General features: G+C 48.8%; 2 protein-coding genes across 2 annotated transcripts in view; both read left to right on the top strand.

The window, feature by feature from the left end:
- Positions 1-6,699, top strand: part of BACE2 (beta-secretase 2) — a 99,453-nt gene extending 92,754 nt beyond the window's left edge. Inside the window, exon 9 of the mRNA XM_074325117.2 lies at positions 4,979-6,699. Coding sequence (XP_074181218.2) covers positions 4,979-5,214 — 236 coding nt within the window. The 3' untranslated portion in view covers positions 5,215-6,699. The remainder of the gene's footprint in view (positions 1-4,978) is intronic.
- Positions 6,700-6,824: 125 nt separating this feature from the next.
- The window catches only part of FAM3B (FAM3 metabolism regulating signaling molecule B), a 29,228-nt gene continuing 14,522 nt past the window's right edge, over positions 6,825-21,530 (top strand). The window contains exons 1-3 of the mRNA XM_019745760.3: positions 6,825-8,378; positions 11,852-11,995; positions 16,739-16,862. Coding sequence (XP_019601319.3) covers positions 8,360-8,378; positions 11,852-11,995; positions 16,739-16,862 — 287 coding nt within the window. The 5' untranslated portion in view covers positions 6,825-8,359. The remainder of the gene's footprint in view (positions 8,379-11,851; positions 11,996-16,738; positions 16,863-21,530) is intronic.

The following is a 21,530-nucleotide window of genomic DNA, read 5'->3' as shown; positions in this document are numbered from 1 at the left end:
CACAACCATCATTTCTGCTTCTGCATGTCTCACCAATCCCAGCTCCCCTTAAAACAGCAACGAAGTGGAACATGAAAGCCCGCCCAGTAAAAAAACAGGCAAAGGCCATAAGCAAAAGCGGACAAAAGTGGGGATACAAACAGTGGGGTCAAGAAACATGACAAGTGCTCGGGTCTTATGAATAACACGTGCAAAATTTTAAGGAGTTAAAAATCAAATGAACAAAGTGTGCAGTGACAAACAGCTGCCTAAGCAGTAGCAACCGTCTGTGCTGACGGAAAATGTACATTGGAACAACCATTCCAGAGAGCCCTGCAATACCCAGGTCATCTGAATCAATACTTCTTTTAGAAATCTGTCCTAAAGAAACAGAAATGTGGACACACCCGGAACTACTGTGGAGCTAGTAAAGCAATTTGCTGGATGTTGCATCAATATTGCATCCTCTTTTAAAGAGAACTATATTCATATGAATGTGAGTATAGAAGGTAAGAGTCTAACGTGTGTATGGAATTCACTCCAAGAAGCAGGAATCATGGATTAAAGGGGATGATTTAGGGATTTCTAACTGAATTTTTATTTAAGTAATACATTTACATTATTAAAAATTCAAATAATGGCAAGAGGCTTATCACACAAGCAGCAGTCACCTGCCTCACCTGTGCACACCTGTAGACCCTCCCGTTCAGAGGCAGCCCCTGGTACGTCCCTTTTTCTAGATAACATATCCACGCTGTGTTTGCTACATGAGCGGCAGTTAGGCTTGATTCTATTGATTAATTGCCAACTAGAGGCCATTTCTGGTCTCTTCTGATCCCATGTGCGTCCCTGCGTTTGCACTGGTGTGCGCTGTTTTAGTGGCTGTCACCTAATGTGATTTTAATATACAGGAGGACCATCCCCCTCCCAGGACAAGATCATGTCATTTCTGCCACACTGTTATGTTTTATGTTCACATTTGTGTAGTTTATTTTTTCCTTTCACCGTGTGACCTGTTTGCTTTACTTGTTTTTTTTGTATAGTTCTTCTACCCCAGAGAGCCTGTGCTTTTCGTATAGTGGTTACTCGTGTAATTACAGCTTTTATACAACGGCAGAGAGAGCCCTTCAGTCTTACTCTTTATGCAACACTATGAGCTCCCCTCTGTGAGCAATGACCAGCAAGTGTCTCGTCCCCTCCCGTCCCCGCCTCTGCCACCCCTGATTTCAGTCAGTCTTAATATTCATCTCTGTACTGTGCTGTGTGCGTTCACTTCTCTTGCTGGATTTGCAGCTTTATTTTATTTCTTTTGGCTCTCAGCCATCGTAGATGAGAATCAATGATTTATTTCACCTTTGAACTTGCTTCCTACTTCCCTTGTCAGTATTGTGAGTTGTATAGTTTCTACCACTTAAAATATATTTTAATAATTTAAAGATCAAGAAATGATTATATTGTAGTAAAAGAAAAAATACTATAAACTGTCTAGGCCGTGAGACCAACAATTTTAAATGCGCACCGACACCCACATACACACACCCACACATACAGAAAAAGAGACCGAAGCCTGGAAAGTAGTGCACCAAGAAGTTAACAGAAGTTCTGTCTAACAGAAGTACAGGTGATTTAAGTATTCTTTTTAAAATTCTGTACTTCCTAAGTACATACTGTTTTTATCATCAGAAAATACCATTAAAAAATAAATGGAGAAACGTTGCCCATTATTTTCTTTCTGTTCCTCGTACTTCATCCTGTTCTGTTTTCATTTCTGTCCTAATGGATGGCACCCCACACACCCACAGGCTGGGCAGGAAACCTGAGTCATTCTTATCTCCTCCCTCTCCTCAGTGCCCCACACTGAGCTGCTCACTGATCCTTCTGGGACTACCACCTACACATCTCAAATCTCTGCACCCTCACTAAGGTTGTTCTAATGATCTGTTTTCTAGATTCCTGCGTTAGTTTTCTTATTGGTCTCCTCGCCCTCTGCCTCCCTGACCTTGAATCCACCTTCTCTATGAGGCTGTACCACTCCCAGTCTAAACACTTGCACGGCTCCCTGCAGCTGCAGGACGAAAATCTAAATTCGAGTGCTCAAGGCCAGCCCCCGTCTGACCCAAATCTACCTTACTCACAACAGGCGTGCCATACTCCAGTCTCTCAGGACCCTGCATTCTGGCACCATACCTGGTGTCAGGAACAACCATCAAATGATGTAAAAACTGGCACACAACAGCCTCCAAGCCACCAAACAAATGCCAGTCATGCCAGCTGCTTGGGCAGCTGAATCAGTGCTGCCGAGAGTAACAGGTGCTCCACAGATGAGGCTTGAGCACATGAGCGAGGAGGAAGCTGGCTCAGCCCAGCACAGGTTCCAGGCAGAAATGGTCCTGAGCCACGCTGGAAGAGTGATGACATCCCAGCTTACAAGTACGGACCAGCTGGACCCCAGACTCCTGCGTGGCAACCATCCAATATCCAATTAGTGTCTTGACTGAATAGTGTCAGGGCCAGGGAATGCTGATATGTTACCTCTGTACTTGTGTTCTCCCTACGTTCACTTTTTTGTTGGATCTTTCATTAGATGGCTAGAGCGGACAGTGTCCCTGTGTTATAGGAAACAGAGGGTCTGTCAGGCCTGTGCCTTACTGGATGCTTTTCCTGTAATGATAACCAAACCCACACTCAGCAGTGGATGAGACTGGTCACCTGACTTTCAGTAATATGATTTGTTAAATCCCTGCTAATTTGGGGGCATCTGCTTATTGGTAAGATTGTTTTCTGTGTATCATGTATTTTGTGAACTGTACTGCATTTCCTTGGCCCCTTTTTAACTTGGGGTTTTAAGTTTTCTCTGCCTTCAGAGCGGTTGATGCTTTAATCCGTCAGCTAAACTCTGCCTACATGAAGAAGAAACATTCAAGCAGACAGTCATTCACACCCATGGCCCAGAGAGCCAAACACTGAAAGCAGAGCCTTGTTCTCTGCCCACAGTCTCTGAATCAATGTCTTGTTTATGGATTGCATTTCATTCACTTGAAACACGAGGACCACTGCAATAGAAGGAAAAGAAGGTAGAACGCTGACCTGGAGAGTATCGTTCTGGGAGAGCGACATCTCAGTCTTGCTGGCCTCACTCACTCTGGAGGGGTGGGACTAGAGCAATTGTTTTCAAACTTCTCTCTCATGGTCTCACCCACCTGCCCACATGCTGTCTGCCCATATTGGCCCCAGATTCTCTCTTGCCCGCGAGACTTTTTAGATTCTATTTGCACAGAATTCTCTAGGTCAGGGCTTCTCCAGGTTTAATGTACACAGAAATCACCACCGGGATCTTGCTCAAATGCACATTCTGTTTCTATAAGTCTGGGGCAGGGACTTTCTGACAAGCCCCCAGTGATGCTGCTGGTCCATGGGCCCCCATTAAGTAGCAAGGTCTAGATTACACCCTCTCCTCCAACCCCACCTTCAGTAAACACCCTACCTGGTTACTGCCTCTCATCCTTCAGACCCCAGCCCTGCCTCACCTCCCCCTGGAAGCCCTCCAGGTCCTCCTGAGATGGGATGAAAACCAAGCACTCCCCCAATGATGTTGATTGGCTTGGCCTGTATCCCAGCCTGACTGTCACCGTTGGGAAGCAGGCAGTGGGTGTGGTCATCATTGTTCCACCAGAATCCTGCACTGTGCTTGACTTGGGGACAATGATACTACAGTTGTCCCTCAGTATCCACAGGGGATTGGTTCCAGGACTCCCCGCAGGTACGAAAATCTATAGGTGCTCAAGTTCCCTCTGTAAAATGGCACAGTATTTGCATATAACCTACACACATCCTCCTATATATTCTAAACCATCTCTAGATTACTTATAATACCCAGTACAATGTAAATTCTATGTAAATAGTTGTTACACTGTATGGTTTAGGAACAAGATATTGATTCAGAAAAAAAGTTTCTGGAATTTGTGTTTTCAAATATATATGATCCGCAGTTGGTTGAATCTGGTACCTGCAGATACAGGGCCCCGATTATAACTCTTTTCTGGATCAGTGAATGCATGGTTGCTTGTCTGCATTACTCTAGGCTTTTTACAATCTCATGAAAACATTTTTAAATCTCCAGATAGTAAAAAAACACTTTAACCATACTAGGTGTGAGCATTGGGATCCACTGCTGTACCGTGTACTTGGCAAGAGCGTGTTGGTTTCATTCTGGGAGAGCTGCTGTGATCCTGCCCACGAGGCCACCTCTGCCTCCCAGCCTTTTAGTGTAATAAAAATGTTTTTATTTAAACATTTGCTGTATTTTGTGATCATACCTCATATTTGGAGATGGGGGCCTTTGAGAGGTCATTAGTGTTAGATACAGTCATGAGGGTGGAACCCTTGTGATAGGATTCGTGTCCTTATAAGAGGAGAAGGACGTACCAGAGTTCTCTCTGGCTCACAGAGAGGTCACGTGAGCACGCGTGAGCGGACAGCTGCCTGCAAGCCAGTGAGAGAGACTTCACCAAGAACCTAATCTGCAGGCACGTTGATCTTGGACTTGCAGCCTCCAGAACTGGAGAAACAAACGTCTATTCTTTGAGCCACTGGTCTGTGGGGTTTGTTACAGAAGCCCTAACTGCCTCATACAACCACCTTGGAAATAAAAACTGCTTGAGGGAGTTGAACTAAGTGAAGCCTGCTGGGCATTTTAGTAGCCATTCATTCAACACGTTTAATTCCTGAATGCCCCACCCTGTGCGGGGGATTGGGGCTATAAAGAAAGAAGTCCAGTCTCTGCCTTCCAGGAACCCCCAGGCCAGCAGGTGCAACTGCCATGCAAAGAAATCATTAACGTCACTTTACAACACATACATGAAAGTATCTGGGGGACAGGGGGGTACTGATCAGAACTAACTCAGGAAGTATTTTCACAGAAACAATTTAATATGGGAAATAATTCTAAGGTACTTCAACCGAGGCTCCTCAAACCTTATTTATTTATTTATTGTAACAGGGCTGAGGATCGCAGTGAGGGAGCCGAGCCCTGCCTTGAAGAAAGCCACAGGAGATGCCTGCAGGTGGAGAGCCAGAGCACCAAATGGGGCTTGCTGGCCCAGAGAGCTACGTGCTACCCAAAGGGGGCCATTTCGAACGGCCCACCCTTTTGATTGTACTTCTCGCCTGGGCAACTTCCCAGGGAGTGGCATTTGGTTGAGCAGTTTCGGCAACCATAACTCCAGAAAAGCCTAAGGCAGCCTCGGGGAGCGGGGGCAGGGCCACCAAGGCCACTGTGGACTCCTTGTGCCCCCCCTGGGGTCTACCCAGCAGGAAAAGTGGTGATGGACAGACCCAAGAGGACCAGGGTGGGGACAGGGGGGACCCCACTACACATGGGGGTGGGGGCAGGAAAGGCGGCGATGGATCCAACCACCACACCTGGGCTCTGCGATGAGACGCGCCAGAGGCCCTGCAAACCGGCGCTGCTTCCCCTGGCTCCCCCAGCGGCCAAGGCCGCAGAGACCCTACGTGCCTCCCCACCCCGGCCGCGGGGAGGCAGTACAGACCCGCCCACTGGCGCGGGCCTCGGCTAGGATGGCGCGCGGAGACGTAAGGCTGCTTCTGGGTAAGAGCCGCCGGGTGGGCGGAGGTCAGTTGGGACGCAAGGCCGAGATTCTGCAGGCCGGAGGGGACCGGCCTGGGGTCGTGGGGTTGAACCTGAGGGTCGCGGGCGCCACTGGTTGTCAGGGGACCGAGCACCTCACGTCCATGTGAGGGCCAGACTCTCCCAGGCCCCCTGTCCTCAGTCGGCCTCACACCAGAGCCTCCATCTGCACCTGTTCCCCCAAAACGGAGCCTGGAGGCGAGCACCAGGCCCTGCCTAACCCAGGACAGCCTGGCTGGCCTCTACCTGTGCCCTACCTGGGTGACCAAAGCCTAAAGATGGCGCCCCCAGGCAGAAAGTTCCAGAGGCTGCCTCGGAGGAGCGGTGAGCGCTTCGGGATCAAATGCCCGGCGAGCCTTGTGCTTCTCCCTGGAGGGTTCAGAAAAGTTCCCTGCCAGCAGGTGGGGGACCTCCGGAAAGGAGTGGCAGCAGGTAGGGGGACCCGTTAGGTGCTGTGAAGGTCAACCAGTCAAGGGCAGAGGCCGTGGAGTACCGTGCTCTGAAGCTCATGGTGCAGAGACAGGTACCAGTGGAGGGTGGCGTGGGTCCCCAGATGATTTTCATGTTAGTGAGGTGATGGAGTACATGGAAGTTGGTGACCTCCGCCGCACTTTGTTCCTTTCACAATGTGTATCTTTAGTTCTCCAAGGACTCTCAAAGGAAATGTGTTCAAATGATGCGTGTTCAAGCTTGAGCCCACTCATCTGGAGGAGACCGCCTGGAACCGTGCCCCCTCCCCTGCAGGCAGGGTACATGTCTGGAGGCTAAGACGGCTGCCATCTTTTCAAGTACTTTATATGATAGGGAGACAAAAAAGAGAATGTGGTTGGTGCGGTTCCATTGGGGGGGGGTCTCGGCAGAATGCTCTTGGCTTGATGAGTGACAGTTAGGGGTACAGTAAAGGATAGGGCCGTCCCACACAGCTTGGAACTGCAAACACTGCGACTCAGTCCAACTTGTGAATCAGTTTCAGAAATACTTTCCATTTCTTCCATTTAGCATTTTTGGACTGTTACGTACATATGCAGTTGAGATGTTTTGTTTTCTATCCTGAAGGATTTACCTTTAAGACACATCTTGTCTCCTTGGAACATTCTAGAACAGGTATCATGTAGTACTGGAAGTCCTCGCCACAACAATCAGGCAAGAAAAAGACACAAAGGCATCCAAGTTGGAAAGGAAGAAGTAAAACTGTCACTATTTGCAGATGACATGATGTTATACATCGAAAACCCTAAAGAATCCTCCAAGAAATTAATAGAATTAATAAATGGATTCAGTCAAGTAGGATACAATATTAAAATACAGAAATCTGTCGTGTTTCTATACACTAATGAAAAATCAGAAGGAGAAATTAAGAAAACAATCTAGTTCACAGTTGCATCAAAAAGGATAAAATACCTTGGAATAAATTTAAAGAGGTGAAAGACCTGGACTCTGAAAACTATAAGACATTAAAGAAAGAAATTGAAGAGGACACAAATAAATGGAAGGATGTACCACACTCATGGGTTGGAAGGATTAACATCGTTAAAATGTCCATATTACCCAAAGCAAGCTACAGATTCAATGCAATCCCTATCAAAAATACCAATGGCATTTTTCGCAGAAATAGAACAAATGATCCTAAAATTTATATGGACTCACAAATGACCACAAATAGCCAAAGCAATCTTGAGAAAGAAAGAACAAAGTTAGAGGTTATCATGCTCCCTGATTTCAAACGATACTACAAAGCTATAATAATCAAAAGAGTTTGGTACTGGCACAAAAACAGACACATAGATCAATGGAACACAATAGAGAGCCCAGAAATAGATCCTTGCTTATATAGTCAATTAATCTACAACAAAGGAGGCAAGAATATACAATGGAGAAATGACAGTCTCTTCAACAATTGGTGTTGAAAACACTGGATAGAGCCATGCCCCCCAAAAATGAAACTGGGCCGCTCTCTTACACCATTGACAGAAATAAAGTCAAAATAGATTAAAGACTTAAAAGACCTGAAACCATAAAACTCCTAGAAGAAAACAAGTAGCAAACTATTCGACATTAACCTTAATCATGTCTTTTTGGAACTGTCCCCTTGAGCAAGGAAAACAAAAACAAAAACAAAAATGGGACGTCATCACACTAAAAAGCTTCTGCACAAAAGGAAAGGAGCAACAGAAAGAAAAGACAAGCTACTGAATATATAAGGGACTGGAGCAGGTGCTGGGCTGTGACAGAGCAGTGGAGTAGCCAGATTAGCCTTATGGTGATGGCCCAAGGCCACGGGGACGTGGACCCTGCTGAGACCCGGCTTTGAAGTTTAAAAGGCTCAAGTCGTGCTTATCTTTGCAGCCATTTCCTTTGTGAGACATTAAATTGGGGGCTTGGGGTCTCCATCCGTTAAGGGACCCTGCATCCCCGCTTCATAACAAACCCTGCTCATTCTCTCTGGGCCCTAGTCGCTGGGCAGAGAGAGCAGTCCCCCGGGACCGGGGACCTGGAGCTCCTGGAGGCCGCCCAGCGCACCTGCCCTACGGCTGGAGCACCTACCTCCCAGGCACCGCCCCTGCCCGGCCGCCCACACCTGCCCGACCCGGTGTCCGCCCTTTGCCCGCCGGTCTCCGCCGCCGGTCTGCCCCAGGACGTGTCGCCCGGCCCTGCGTTCAGTGGGTAGGAGGTTTCTCGGTCGCCCGGGCACTGCGGCCAACGGCCAGGAGGACGGGAAGCAGCACCCGGAAAATGCGGCCCGGGGCTGCCAGTGAGTGCGACCCCCACCGTGGGAGGAGGAAGGGGGGACCTGGGCGGGGAAAGGATTGCCCCCTCGCCCTTGAAGGGACCGCCCGGCTGAGCCAGAGGGTGGAGCTGGCGCTGGAGCCGGCTTCTCCCTCAGACCTGGGATCAGGAAAGCTGGAAACCAGCCCAGCAGAGGCCAGTCGGCTGGGGGTGCGGAGCAGGTACTCCCCACAGCGTTTCCCCAGGCTCCCTCTGCCCGTCCCCGTCGGCCCAGTCGGGGTGCGTGGCGGGGGCGACGGGGATCAGTGAGTGGGACAGTCATCTGGAAAGTAGGTACTGGGTGACCACAGGACCCAAGGAGCTGGGGGGCGGGGCGGGGCGGGCGGGTCTCCTGCCGTGGAGGAGCAGGTGACTGCAGGGTTGCCCTGGACGGCGGCGGGTGCCAGCAGGGGGCGGCCAGCTGCAGGTTAGATGCACCTGTGGCTCCACCTGGGGCTCTTCTGGGTAGTGAGGAGTCAGCCACTGCTCCGTCCAGCTGAGCAACCCAGGAAACTATGAAAAGTGAGGGGCAGTGAGAGCCCTTTTTAGGTCGCTGGGGACATGGGTGGGTGGGGACTAATTAACACGGAGTGCCCCATGGTCACTGAATCTTTTTATAAGGCTGTTATTATTTTTTCCATTTATCTAATTACTTGAAACCGCAGAATGTTTGGGGGGAAAAACTAGGAAAGAGGGAAGAAAAGACCAGTGTTTTCATCAGTTATTTTCTCTTTCAAGTCCTGTCTTTCTGACTGTAACCTCTGTCTGTCTTTCCAGTGGGTCTGGGGTTCCCGTGTTGACCACCCCACCTCTGTCACGCACTCTCTTCCTGGTGGATTTTGCTGTTTTCTTTCTAGAACTGAGGAACCTGGATTCCTTTTTTGCAAGGCAGCAAATCCTGTACAAAACCAGAAAGTTCTTTTGGCCTCCTAAAGGTCATTTCCCTGTCTCTGGATGGCAGATCATTAGCCATGAGGTTTTTGTGAGACTAACATTTCCAAACTAGCTTCTGGTTGTGTGGTCACACTCCAGAAAGTTCAAAACACCACCTTTTCTGCTCCATCCCCCAAAGGGTAGGAAAGCCAAATTTTAAGATTTGTGATTTATTGTGTGAAACCAAAAATGGTTTCCTACGAAACCATTTATTTATGAACTGGTTTTGGTAACTCATGTGGATTATAGGATAAATGGGTGGAGATATAGATCTCTTTTGGGGGAAGAAAACAACTCCCTTGGGCTCTTCCGTGATACCTCTCTGAGGAATTGTTTTCATTTATCTCCACATGACATACTTACAGTACCATTTTGCCGGTTACTTAGAGGAAAATGCGGGATACTGTCAGGTTGCCTTGCCATCCACCACTTTGCCACACACACACATGCACACACACACCCAACATCACCATTCATTCATGAGCAGTGAGGTCCTCTCACTTACAGCTTTGCCATAACACCAGGAATGAGTTTATCTAGGTGTGTGTGGTTGTGAGGAATGTCACGTGCAGAAACTCAGAGCCACGTCACCTTCAATTTTATGAGCTAATAAAGGTTGGGCAAAGTTGCTGGAAGCAACATTTCAGTGGCGACTTCGGTCAGATCTGTCCCAGGTAGACCTGGGAGGACGTTCAGATTGAATGGATGAAAAAGTTAAGCTGCGACCACCCTCGCCTGGGGCACACAGTCACCCTAGTTTTTCAAACTTAGGGAAGAAGCATGGCAGCTTTTAAAGGTGGCTTACCTTGCAAACTTGCTGTGGTGTGCAGGTGTGGCACTTGCCAGCCCTTCTCCCACAAATTCTCAGTTGACAGGACAGTGACACCAGTGGTCACCAAGGCCAACAGAGCCTGGAGTCACAAAGCAGCTGAGCCCCAAGTATAGCTGAGTCCCCCAATACTCCTGGCCCCTCAAGGACAAGAGGTGCATCTGTGACCACCTCCGGGACGAGGGCATTTTGTTTGTGTTGGCCAGGCTGCCAGTGACAAAGCTTCCTCGTTCCACCTCATCCTGTCCCTACGGGTGGGGGGAAATCCCACCGGTAGGAGTGTGTTGGGTTCAGAAGTGCCCTCTTTAGGGGCCCTGGACTGAGACCCCAGGACCTCCTAGCCTGTAGCCTGGTGTACTGTAAGATGATTGGAGGAATGATTTCTTCTCCAGCGTCAGTGTCCAAGGCCAGCCTGAGTCCCCTGAGAACTCACACACACAGGCAGATGCACATGTATGCACATGCAGACATGCACATATACACACACGCACATTTAGCAAGGGACTCAGGAGGAAGTCCAATGCCTCTGCCCTGTGCTCTGAGATGGAACACGTGGGAGGACATGTCTGTGAGCAGCTGATGGCTTATTACCTTACGAGGAAAGTCAGGTTCTGGTTACAGAAATCACAGGAGGTTCCTGGACTCAGGGCACTTCCTCCCCCAGCCCTGAGTCCCTGGGCTCCCAGCTTTCCCAAGACGAGTTCCCCCTGCTGCCCAGTGTCTGACCAGCTGCCTGCGTCCCCCACCGCTCTGCCATCACCCCTAGAGACTGAGCTCCTGAGCTCGAGGCCACAGACAGGTTGGACCCCAGCTCACCACGCACAGCCTGCCTGCCTGTCCCTCACCTCCGGGCTCGTAGGCCTGCCTCCCACTGGCACCTGCAATGCTTCCGTGACTTTTATGCAGGGCCTGCAGCCGTCCCTGCATTGTGGCAGTTTGGGTAACCCTGATCCGTGAGCTATTTAGGGGGTAAAATCAGAAAGACCTGGCAGCCGATTGCCTGTGAAGGGGTCGGGAGCGATGCCCTGGGCCTCCGGTGATCTAGGAGTGGGTAATGCCTTTTCCTGGGCAACTGAGAGGAGGACATTGAAGCCACCACCGGCCAGAAAGGTGATCTGCAGGCCCTTCCTGCTGCGGGGAACCTTGAGGGTCTCCGCAGGCTGGCCTCTGGTGATAATGACGGGTTCGGGGGCTTCCTCCCGCGTTACGGGGACCCTTCGAAGGCTCACAGGGCACTGGTTGATGCAGCAATAAACAAAGCAGACGAAGCCCCCATCCTCTGGAGGTCTTGGGCAATGTCAGAGCAGAGTCAGGTGGTCGCAAAGGGAGTGAGTTGTGGCTTTTAGGCCCACGTGGGGCATATTGGTTCACACGGGCCCTTGGTGAATCATGGACGTTGGCATTTGAAGAACCTCAAGACCCAAACCAGCAGCAAACAGAAAAACGTGCATGTCTTGTTTGTGTTATCTGCTACTGTCCCCCTCACGTACCTGGCCTGAGCGAAGTCAGCCAAGTCACGGCGGTTCACCAAGGCGGCTCTGGGCCTTACCTGTCCCCCACCTCCCCAGAATAATTCCTCTTCAGAGCACCTGCTGCCATTGGTGCACGCATGCGGGTGGGGGCGTGGGCGAGAATCCAGCGGGGCTGCTGATGGCGCCTGGCCTGGGCATCCACCTTCCTGTCCGGTCTGTCCCCAGGCACCCTGAAAGTACTCTTCTTCATATTCGCGTCCATGTGTGCCTGGTACTCCGGGTTCCTACTGGCAGAGCTCATTCCAGACATACCCCTGTCCAGTGTTGCTGACAGCATCCGGAGCATTGGTGACAGGCCCGTCCTCACAGGTCAGTACCGTGGGGCATGGTAGACTAAGGCCTCTGCAGCTCGGTTTGGGTGAGAAGTGGGTCCTGGCCTCAGCGCTGCCCGAACAGCCATTTTACGTTGATGGTGATTGGGTGGGGGTTGGAGGAAATGGCTGGTCCTTTCGTGCCTGTGCGATACCAAGGTAGCTATCCCTGCCCATCCCGTGGGACACCCCAAGGCAAATCAGGATGCTAGGAAAACAAACTTTACATGCAGGACATGTTAAATAACAATATGCATTTGGAATCCAACTCTAATTGGGAATGAAGTGGAAAGACAAAGTAGCCAGTAAAAATTACGTTGCTAAACATAATTTTACAGAGGAATACTGAAGTAGTCCTCTGTACCCTTTTTCAGTATCTCATTGTGAATAGATGTGTATTTGTAATACAGAAATACTTTATACAAAATTAATTTATACAAAGAACTGGGTAATGATAAAAATGTTTTTGTAAAAGCCTTTCCTTTTCAGTTTGAGTTGCCTTTTATGGCCAAAAAGAGAGAGAGAGAGAGAACTTTCTAGGAACTGATCATAACTGGGGTATTTGTATTTTAATAAGGTCGTCACAGTGAATTTGCTTGGAACCAGAGAGACATATTGCATACAGACTGGCAGGGGGGGCCCAGTGCTATCCGTGGGATTCCTCGTGTGGAGGCAGGGACACGCCTTCAAAGGGCTTCCTCTCTTTTTTTTCCATTTTCACACAAAATGGGAAGCCTGTCCTGGATATGGCTTGCCCCAGGAGCCGCCTCCGACACCAGGTGTTCTAGGAGGGCTCGTCAGGATGGTTTCTGGTCCCCCCATCACGGGCCAGGGAAGCACATCACCCTCTCCCTGTGACAGAAGCACCTCAAGTTATGGGAAACCAAAGGTGTTGGGAGAGGTGTGGCAATGGCCGGCTGTTGCTTGGAACCCCCACTTGGAGGGCCACGTGACTGCTTGGGGGTCTGGTGGGCTCAGAGGCTGGGGGTTGGACCTCTAGTTTGTGCTTTAGTGCTCCTGTGGCTAAGAGAGTACCAAGGGGACTGCACTGTCCACAGGCCACACTGGCCTTGCAACAAGGCTTATTTCCTGCTGTTCTCAGCAGTGACCGGAGAGGGGCCCCCAGGATTGCCCTGACCATAAGCACAGGTGTCCTGTCCAGGTGCTGTGAGCAGGTGGTGATGAGAGATGAGTATTGGGTACTGAGAGAAATGAGCCGCGGAAACTGACACACAGAGCACCGAACCCGGTGGCCAACGCCACCAGCGGAGACCGCCTGAGCTCAGGGTCCTCACGGCCAGTCAGCTGTGTCCGTAGGCTACCTTGACTTCACTCTCAATCCATGTGGGTTCTTTCCACTTTGTTATCTATTCTTTATAAATGAGCCGCCTCCCAACATGGGCAGGCCGTGGAAGCCCTTGGATCCCGGCTTTGGAATTCCTGAAGCGAACCCTCATCCCGCAGTCTGAGCTCCCTCCTCTGCCCTCTTTCCCCCCCAGGCAGTTCTCCGTTTGGAATCTGCTGCCCCTGCCCCGGGCACCTGTCATGGGAGGCTTGGTGGCATGGGTGCCCTTTGAGCTCCTTCCTTAGGGAAGAGCCGGTTGGTGCCAGAGCCCGAGAAAGAAGGGCACGGAGTGCATGTCTGCGGTTCAGCCTCACAGCGGCCTTTTAAAAATTTTAATAAATCTGAAATAACTTTACCTAGAAACCGTTCACTACTACTTTTACAGTGAAAATGTATTTTCAGTCAAAGCTGTTATTTGATATGTTTGCAGACATAGCCCTTAGCTAAATCATAAAAATACTGATTATTTTATAAATCTTCCCAGCATTTTTGCAGAGAACTTTCTTCTTATTACCCTCCCCTCCCCCATTACCCAGAGGCTTAATTTCTAACCAGCTTAAGTACTCTCCACTGTCTGAGTTGCTTTCTCACTGAGCAGACTGTGGGGTCTGCACGGGAGGCAGCCATCGCAGGTGAAAGGTTGGGATGTATGCAGGTGGTTCCTTACACCCAACCACACTGTCGCTCTTCACGGCTCAGCTGAAAGGGCCGCAGGCTGGAGGCTTTGCTGTGGCTCTGATGCCTCATTCGGCCTGTGGGAATCTTTCTCGGGCTCATTGCGATTCCATCAGACACTGGTTACCTGCTCAGCTGGCTTCAAAGCTAAGCAGAATCCCTCCATTCCTCCTCCGGTGCCCTCGCTGCCCCAGGTACTGAGCTGCTGCTGTTCTGTGTGCAAACTACCATGTCCAGCATCCCGGGGGACTCGGTGTCCTCGTGGCCTTATCGTGTTAGAACCTTTGGGGCCATGCCTGTGCGCGTGAGCTAGCACACCTGTCGGACCACCCAGCACACAAGCATGAGGACTGGGGTCCTTGTCCTGATCTAGTCAGGGGCCAGTGTGGCTGAGCAGTCCTGCAATCCCGTGACGACAGTCAAGGGGCCTGGAAACGCCATCATTCTCCTCCGACAGCAGAGAGCTGGTTCAGTGCCTCTCGGCCACTGTGGCCAGAATAGCAGGGTCCCCATGAAAGGGAGCAAGGCTGTGCCCTTGTTAAGAGGGAAAGGTCACCTATGGGAAGGGACAGGCAGGTGACAGGTCAGAGGACGGTGGGTGCCACGCTTGGAGCACTCTCTCTAGATGGGGTACACTGGCTAAGATGGGTGTCTGCCAAGTCAGAAGCAGGGCACACCCACTTTTCAACAGCGTGTTATACACTTTCAAATATTATGCTCAATGTGTCTTTAGGGAAGTTACCTCTAAATTGAAAGTAGTGAGTATTATTATTAAATTTAAAAGAAAACTAAAGTAATACACTGTAATGTCCAAAATGCAGAAACACTGGGAGATACTCTATTTATGGCCCTATTCATGTTCATAGTTGGATCGCTTGCTTTAAAGTTAGACTCTGGAAATGGAGGAAAAAACATACTGAGTATATTATCTGAAAGTTTAAGTAACGTAACCTACTGTCCAAATGTGTTTCGTCTGTGTTTCCAACTCTGCAGACGCCATCTGCATGCATCGAAAAGTCTGGAAGGGAGTATATGGGAAGGTGAAACAGTGACGGTTCCTTAGACTGAAAATATGTACGATTTTTTTCCCACCTCTTTGCTTTTCTATTACTTCCACCTTTCTTCTGCAGAAATTATATAAGGAAAGATAAAAATCCCATGGTCCTTTCCCATTTAAAAAAAAAAATTAGAATCAATAGGAAGAAAAATGGGTAAAAGCAAACCCAAAAGAGCTGCAGTCCACGAGGTCTGACGGGGGCTTCTATCGGGGACGCAGGGATCAATTTATCTGGCATTTTCACTGAATAGGTGCGGATTTCTGCCCACCAAGGGGCCACGTGTCCTTTCACTCATTTAACAAACGTTGGAGCAGCTGTGTGCACTGTCCCCACTCCCGCCCCACCTTGGAGCTGGGGGTACAGTGGGAATAAACAGACCACATCCCTGCCCTCGTGGAGAATTTTTAAGAAGAAAATTGTAGGATATTAGAAAGTGATGAGTGCCGAGGAAAAGAAAGACAAGCAGGGTGGACAGGGCCGTGTGGGTGACAGTGGAGGTGAGAGCTGGGCTGGGGCAGAGGCGAGGAGGAAGGTGTGAAGGTGAGGAAGCACAATGTTGTACACTCGCCTGAGAGCTCTGTTTTCTCCTCCTGGGCCCCAGGGCTGGTGCCCACCCACTTCCCTGTGGTCACCGAAGCTCAGCCCCCGTCCGGCTCTTCCGGTGGCAGCTGGGCCATCACAGCACCCGCCTGCACTGACGCCTCCAGCAGGCGTTCTGAGCCCCTGCTCTTGCTCTCGTGGTCCTGGTATCCTAGCTCACGTCTTTACCACTCGATGAGCTGTGCTTCGTGGCCTTCAGTGCTCGATCGGAAAAGCAGTTATCCGTAAGACAGAGCCACGTCCCTACTCACACTGGAGGAGTGACAGCACTTGCTGATTTTTTTTCTGGAGACTTGGGGGTTTCAATTTGAACCAAGCACAGCACAGTGTGTTCTGTGGGCGACGGACGGTCACCCTGCCCCTGTGATGTGAGCACCTGGTAGTGACGGCAGAGCAGCACCCAGCAGTGGGAGATTCACTGGGTGGCGGGGCCAGTGTCCAGGGTCAGCTGGACTCACAGGCAAGTGCTCACTCCACCCCAATGGCTGACCCCTCTGAAATACGGGTGCTGGACGCGTCCACTCCAGAGCCTGCCAACGCTGATGTCACAGCAGTTCAGGCAGAAAAGCTCAGTGCCTCAGGCTCAAGGAAAGGGACAGGGTCGGCCATCGCCAGAGAGGTCAGGTGTCTGTGTGCGTGTGTGTGTTTCCGTGTATGTAAATGCAGAAGCTGGATAGGTGCTCTGAAGATGGCATGTCTTTCTTCACTCCCACTCGTAGGCCCAAGTAATCTTTCTTCAATTGTAAGAACAAAACACGCATTGCATGCCAAGAACGTTGAGTTACATGGCCAGCGATGGGCGGTAATTCCTGACTCCTTCAAACTTGGTATGCCCACTAACCATCCCCTCCTTTTGCACATTTTTTACTTTAAGACAGAAGCAGATTGGATTAACTTAGTATTTTTGTTTGAATTTCTGACTCTCCTAATGAGAGTTGGTGATCCCTTCCCCACTCCTGTTTATCCCCCACAACCATCAGGACGTGTGGGTGTGAAGGTCAAGCAGTGGGCTTGACCATGGGTCCTTGCATGATGCAAACTCTTACGTCCTTGTTCATTTCAGCCCCAGCCCCCAAAAGGCAAAAATGTGACCACTGGACCGCGTGCCCCCCAAACACCTATGCCTACCGGTTGCTCAGCGGGGGTGGCAGGAACAAGTATGCCAAAATATGCTTTGAAGACAAGCTGTAAGTACCAGTGTGGACAAGGAAATGGCGGCTCCACTTGATTCCTTCCCTTCTCTGAGGCTAGCCAGCAGCAAGTCTGCCCGCAGCAGAGAAGGGCTCGTCCTTGACCTCAGGCAAAGGCTGGGAGCTTGGGGTGGGGGGATGGGGGACCCTGAGACTGCCACGCTCTGCTCCTTGGTGAGGATGTGCGTTGTCTCCTGTGGTTTTATGTGTCCCCCTGTTGAACTCTCATTTCACAGCAGGTAGAATAGGCCTTGTTTTCTGTTTCATACTCTTCCTTGAATATGTGGCATAGCCCTACCAAAGTCATGGGAACACCAAAATTCAGCGGACACAATGTTTCTTCCGTTTTGTTGCATGACCCCCATGGATTAAAGCAGATGCACTGTCCCTTTGCAGCCCACAACTCTTTGTTGCAGGTCTGTGTGACTGCCTTACCCACGAGAGCCTAAATCAGCCCTGCACTTGGAATTGTCCTGGCCTAGTGTGTCTGTCCGCTGGGGCTGCCCTAATAAAAAGCACACACTGGGCGGCTTAAACTACAGAAACTTATTCTCTCACAGTGTGGAAGCCAGAAGTCCGAGATCGAGGTGTCAGTGGGGTTGGCTCCTCCTGTGAGAGAGAACGTGCCCCAGGCCTCTGCCCTTGGCCTGTAGGTGGCCATCTCCTCCCTGTGTCTTTATGTCATCTCCCTCTGTGTGTCTGTGTCCACGTTTCTACATTTAAAAAGGACACCAGTCCGATTGACTTAGGACTTATTCCAAAGGCCTTAATTTAACTCCCTCACCTCTTTAAAGGCCCTACCTCCAAATAAGATCATATACTGGGGTCCTAGGGGTTAGGATTTCAACTTTAGAATTTTGAGGGAACACAGGGCAACCCGTCACACATACATATATTAGGTTGGTGCAAAAGTATTGCGGTTTTTGCCATTTTAACCTTTTAAACCGTGATTACTCTTGCACCAGCCTAATAGCCAAGGAAGCTCAGGTGATTGAATAATCACTGCAAATGAGGGAGGACACAGGCTTTTCCTCACACTGAGGCGGGAGCATTTCCTCACCGCCATCCTGAACAAGTCATGAGACTGTCACTTGGGTTTCATCAGAAGCCAGCATTTACATTTAACCGACTGTCAAAAGAAGATTTGGGGTTTAACTGGATGATATGGATATTTTATTGAATGAGAAACAAACAGTTCAAGAACAAGGGGACTTCTAAGCCAGAAGTGGTTGAGAAGCTTGGCACTCGGTAGTCCCGCCTCGGTGTGTAAGCACGAATGAGTCAGTGCGTTATTTTCTATCGTAATTTGTTGCTAGAAGCTCACACTCCGTCTGTTGCGGAAGCTTCCTGGTTGGTAACTACAGCGGTATGCTGACGTGAAGAAAGCTGAAGTTTTGTTTAAGGGTCAGAGTCAGCATTTCAGGGAAGTCAGGACAACTTTTGGTTCTGTGACTGTGTCTGGTCGAGGGGTATCCTCAAACTGTGACCTACAGTTTATTTATTTATTTTATTAGTTTCAGGTGTACAAAACAATGTAATAGTTAGACATTTACACCCCCCCACACAAAGTGATAACCCCCTCCCCCAAGCTACCACCCCTCTGACATCGCGTATACGTAGCTGTTACAATCCCATTGACTCTGTTCCCCATGCTGTACTCCACATCCTGTGACTGTATATACCGGGAGGTGCCAAAAATACGTATACACATGATTTGTATTCATCTTTTGTTATCAGTATATATTGAGTATTACAATTTTAATACAGTTTTTTCCTTTCTTAAAATGTGTATACATCTTTTTAGCATCGTCTGTATATATTTAATTATAGTTGGCATTCATTATTGTTCAGCTTCAGCTTCAGGCATACAGCGCAGTGGTCAGGCATCTACACCCTCCATAAAATGGTTTCCCTAATAAGACAAGTGCCCATCTGACCCCCTGCAAAATCTTTTCAACATTATTTTGTTATATACATTTTATTGGAGGACAGTGTGTTTCCCCAGGGCCCATCAGCTCCAAGTCGTTGTCCTTCAGTCTAGTTGTGGAGGGCGCAGCTCAGCTCCACGTCCAGTTGCCATTTTCAATCTTTAGTTGCAGGGGCACAGCCCACCATCCCAAGCAGGCATTGAACCTGCAACCTTGTTGTTAAGAGCTCGCGCTCTAACCAACTGAGTCATCCAGTCACCCCTCTTTACGACATTATTGATTATATTCCTCAAACTGTATTTCATATTCCCGTGGCAATATTGTGATTACTAATTTGTACTTTCTAATCCCTTTACCTTCTCCCCTATCCCTCTACCCCTCTCCCACCTACCAACCCTCAGTTTTTTTTCCCTCTGTCTCTGAGTCTATTTCTGTTTTATTTAATCATTTATTCTGTTCTTTAGATTCCACATAGAAGTGAGATCATATGGTATTTGTCTTTCTCCACCTGACTTATCTCACTTAGCATAATGTTGTCTAGGTCCATCCATGTCATTGCAAATAGTAATATTTCATTCTTCTTTATGCCTGTGTAATACTCCATTGTATAAATGTACCACTTTAATCCAATCGTCTATCAATAGGCCTTTCAGTTGTTTCCATATCTTGGTTATCGTGAATAGTGCTGTAAAAAACATAGTAGTGCATCTATTTTTTCAAATTAGTGTTTTGAATTTCTTTGGATAGATACCAAGCAGTGGAATTGCTGGATCATAAGGTAGTTCCATTTTCAGTTTTTTGAGGTACCTCCATACAGTTTTCCATAGTGGCTGCACCAATCTGCAATTTTACCAACAGTGCACAAGGGTTCCCTTTTCTCCACATCCTCACCAGCACTTGTTGTTTATTGATTTATTGATGATAGCCATCCTGAAAGGAGTGGCGGTATCTCATTTTGGTTTTTATTTGCATTTCTCTGATGATTAGTGATGTTGAGCAGTTTTCATATGTCTGTTGGCCATTTGTGTGTCCTCTTTAGAGAAATGTCTATTCAGGTCCTCTGCCCATTTTTCAATTGGGTTGTTTGTTTTTTGGTGTTCAGTTGTATGAGTTTTTTTAATAAATTTTGGATATCCGATGGACCATTGGCAAATATCTTCTCCCATTCATTAGGATGTCTTTTTTTTTATTGATGGTTTCCTTTACTGTGAAAAATACAATGTTGTTAACATGACTGAAGCTTCTTCATGACTAAAACATGTTGCATACAATAGTTACATCTGCTTGTCTTTTTGTTTGTTGTTGGCTTGCTTGGTTGTCCATGTACTTACATCCATGTAATCCCCAATCTTTCCTCTAGTTAAAATTAATCTTCTCTCACATTAGATGTTTACCAACTTCATCTTCTGGAACCTTCTGCCCCACTCCGTCCAACTAGGTTGCTCTGGAGACCGCTGAGCCACTGTCATCTGGCAGCCCTCTTCCCCCATCATCCTGGGGGTGGCCTTTGTCTCCTGCTCTGGAGTTGGAGCCCGGTTTCCAGGACACAATGTCTTCCGCTATCTCAGCTTCCTCCCTTGCTTTGCTGGCGCACATCCTCCAATAACATCCTGAGAAAAGGGTAGAAGGAGAGGTAAATGTTTTAAAAATTCGTCGTATTTAAAATGTATTCATTCCCCCTCACAGTTAATTGATAGTTTGGCTGAGTATAGATATCTAAATTAGAAATTATTTCCACTTTGAATTTTGAGGTCATTGCCTGGAACGAAAGTACTCTCCCACCAGCGATGTTTGAGTGTGGTAACCAACCATGAGGAGGCACTTCTCAGGTGTCCAGGGGCAGGGAGTTGATTGAGCCAGAGCCCCCACTGCTGCTTTCCGAAATCCATGGCATGTTTGCTTGAAGCTGTGCTTCCATGAGCTGTTCCTAGCCAGTGATTGAGCACTGTTAAAGAAAAGTATATTCATGACACTTGTTGAAGATAGTAAAGCAAACTTTATTCAAGGGGGCCATGGCAAAAGTTGTAGGGACCTCTGTAATGGGGTCTTGCAATGAGGGAAAGAGATTGGACTCCAAATACATCCTGGGCAAATGGTAATTATAGACAAGGAGTGGAGTGGGGTTAGTGGAAAGACACTTATTAAGAGGAATTACATCATGGGTCAGGGGGAATTCTAGCTCAACTGACCTAACAAGATTCTTGCCGAAGGTAGGCCAAAGTGGTCAGATATCACCTGGTGGGGGAGGCAGGCTGATGGAGGATGAGGGACCCAATCAGATATGGAAGGTGATCAGATACAAGGGGGGGCGGTTCTAGTTAAACTGACTTGGCAGAATTCTTGCTAAAATTGGATAATGCAGAGAATGAACACAAAAATAAAAAAGTTGGGCCTACTTGAAAAAGAGCTCAGGGGAGGCTGAATAGAGTTTGGGGAAGGAGAGAATCTTTGTGAGCACAGAGGGGTACCAGGCAGGCCCAGTTCAGGGTGCCCTGCTGGACCCTGCTGAGACTGCATGGCAATCTAGTCCACAAGCTTTGCCCTCTTTCCCTCACTTGGGGTCAGACTTGCAGCATAGTAGGACAGCTCTCCCCAGTTAACCCAGCCCCCACCCCATCTTCTCTCCAGGCACTTCCCTTGATAAAAATGCTTGCGTGTTTGGTTCTGTTCTGGTGTCTGCTGCTCAGAGAACTCAGGTTATCATGGTGAGAATGACTGTTTCTCCACAGTCTCCAAC

Source organism: Rhinolophus sinicus, chromosome 17 (genome assembly GCF_057876585.1).
Source record: "Rhinolophus sinicus isolate RSI-liver-muscle chromosome 17, RSI-T2T, whole genome shotgun sequence".
Lineage (NCBI taxonomy): Eukaryota > Metazoa > Chordata > Mammalia > Chiroptera > Rhinolophidae > Rhinolophus > Rhinolophus sinicus.
The sequence above is the reverse complement of the archived record's forward strand: the minus strand, read 5'-3'. Positions and strand labels throughout refer to the sequence as shown.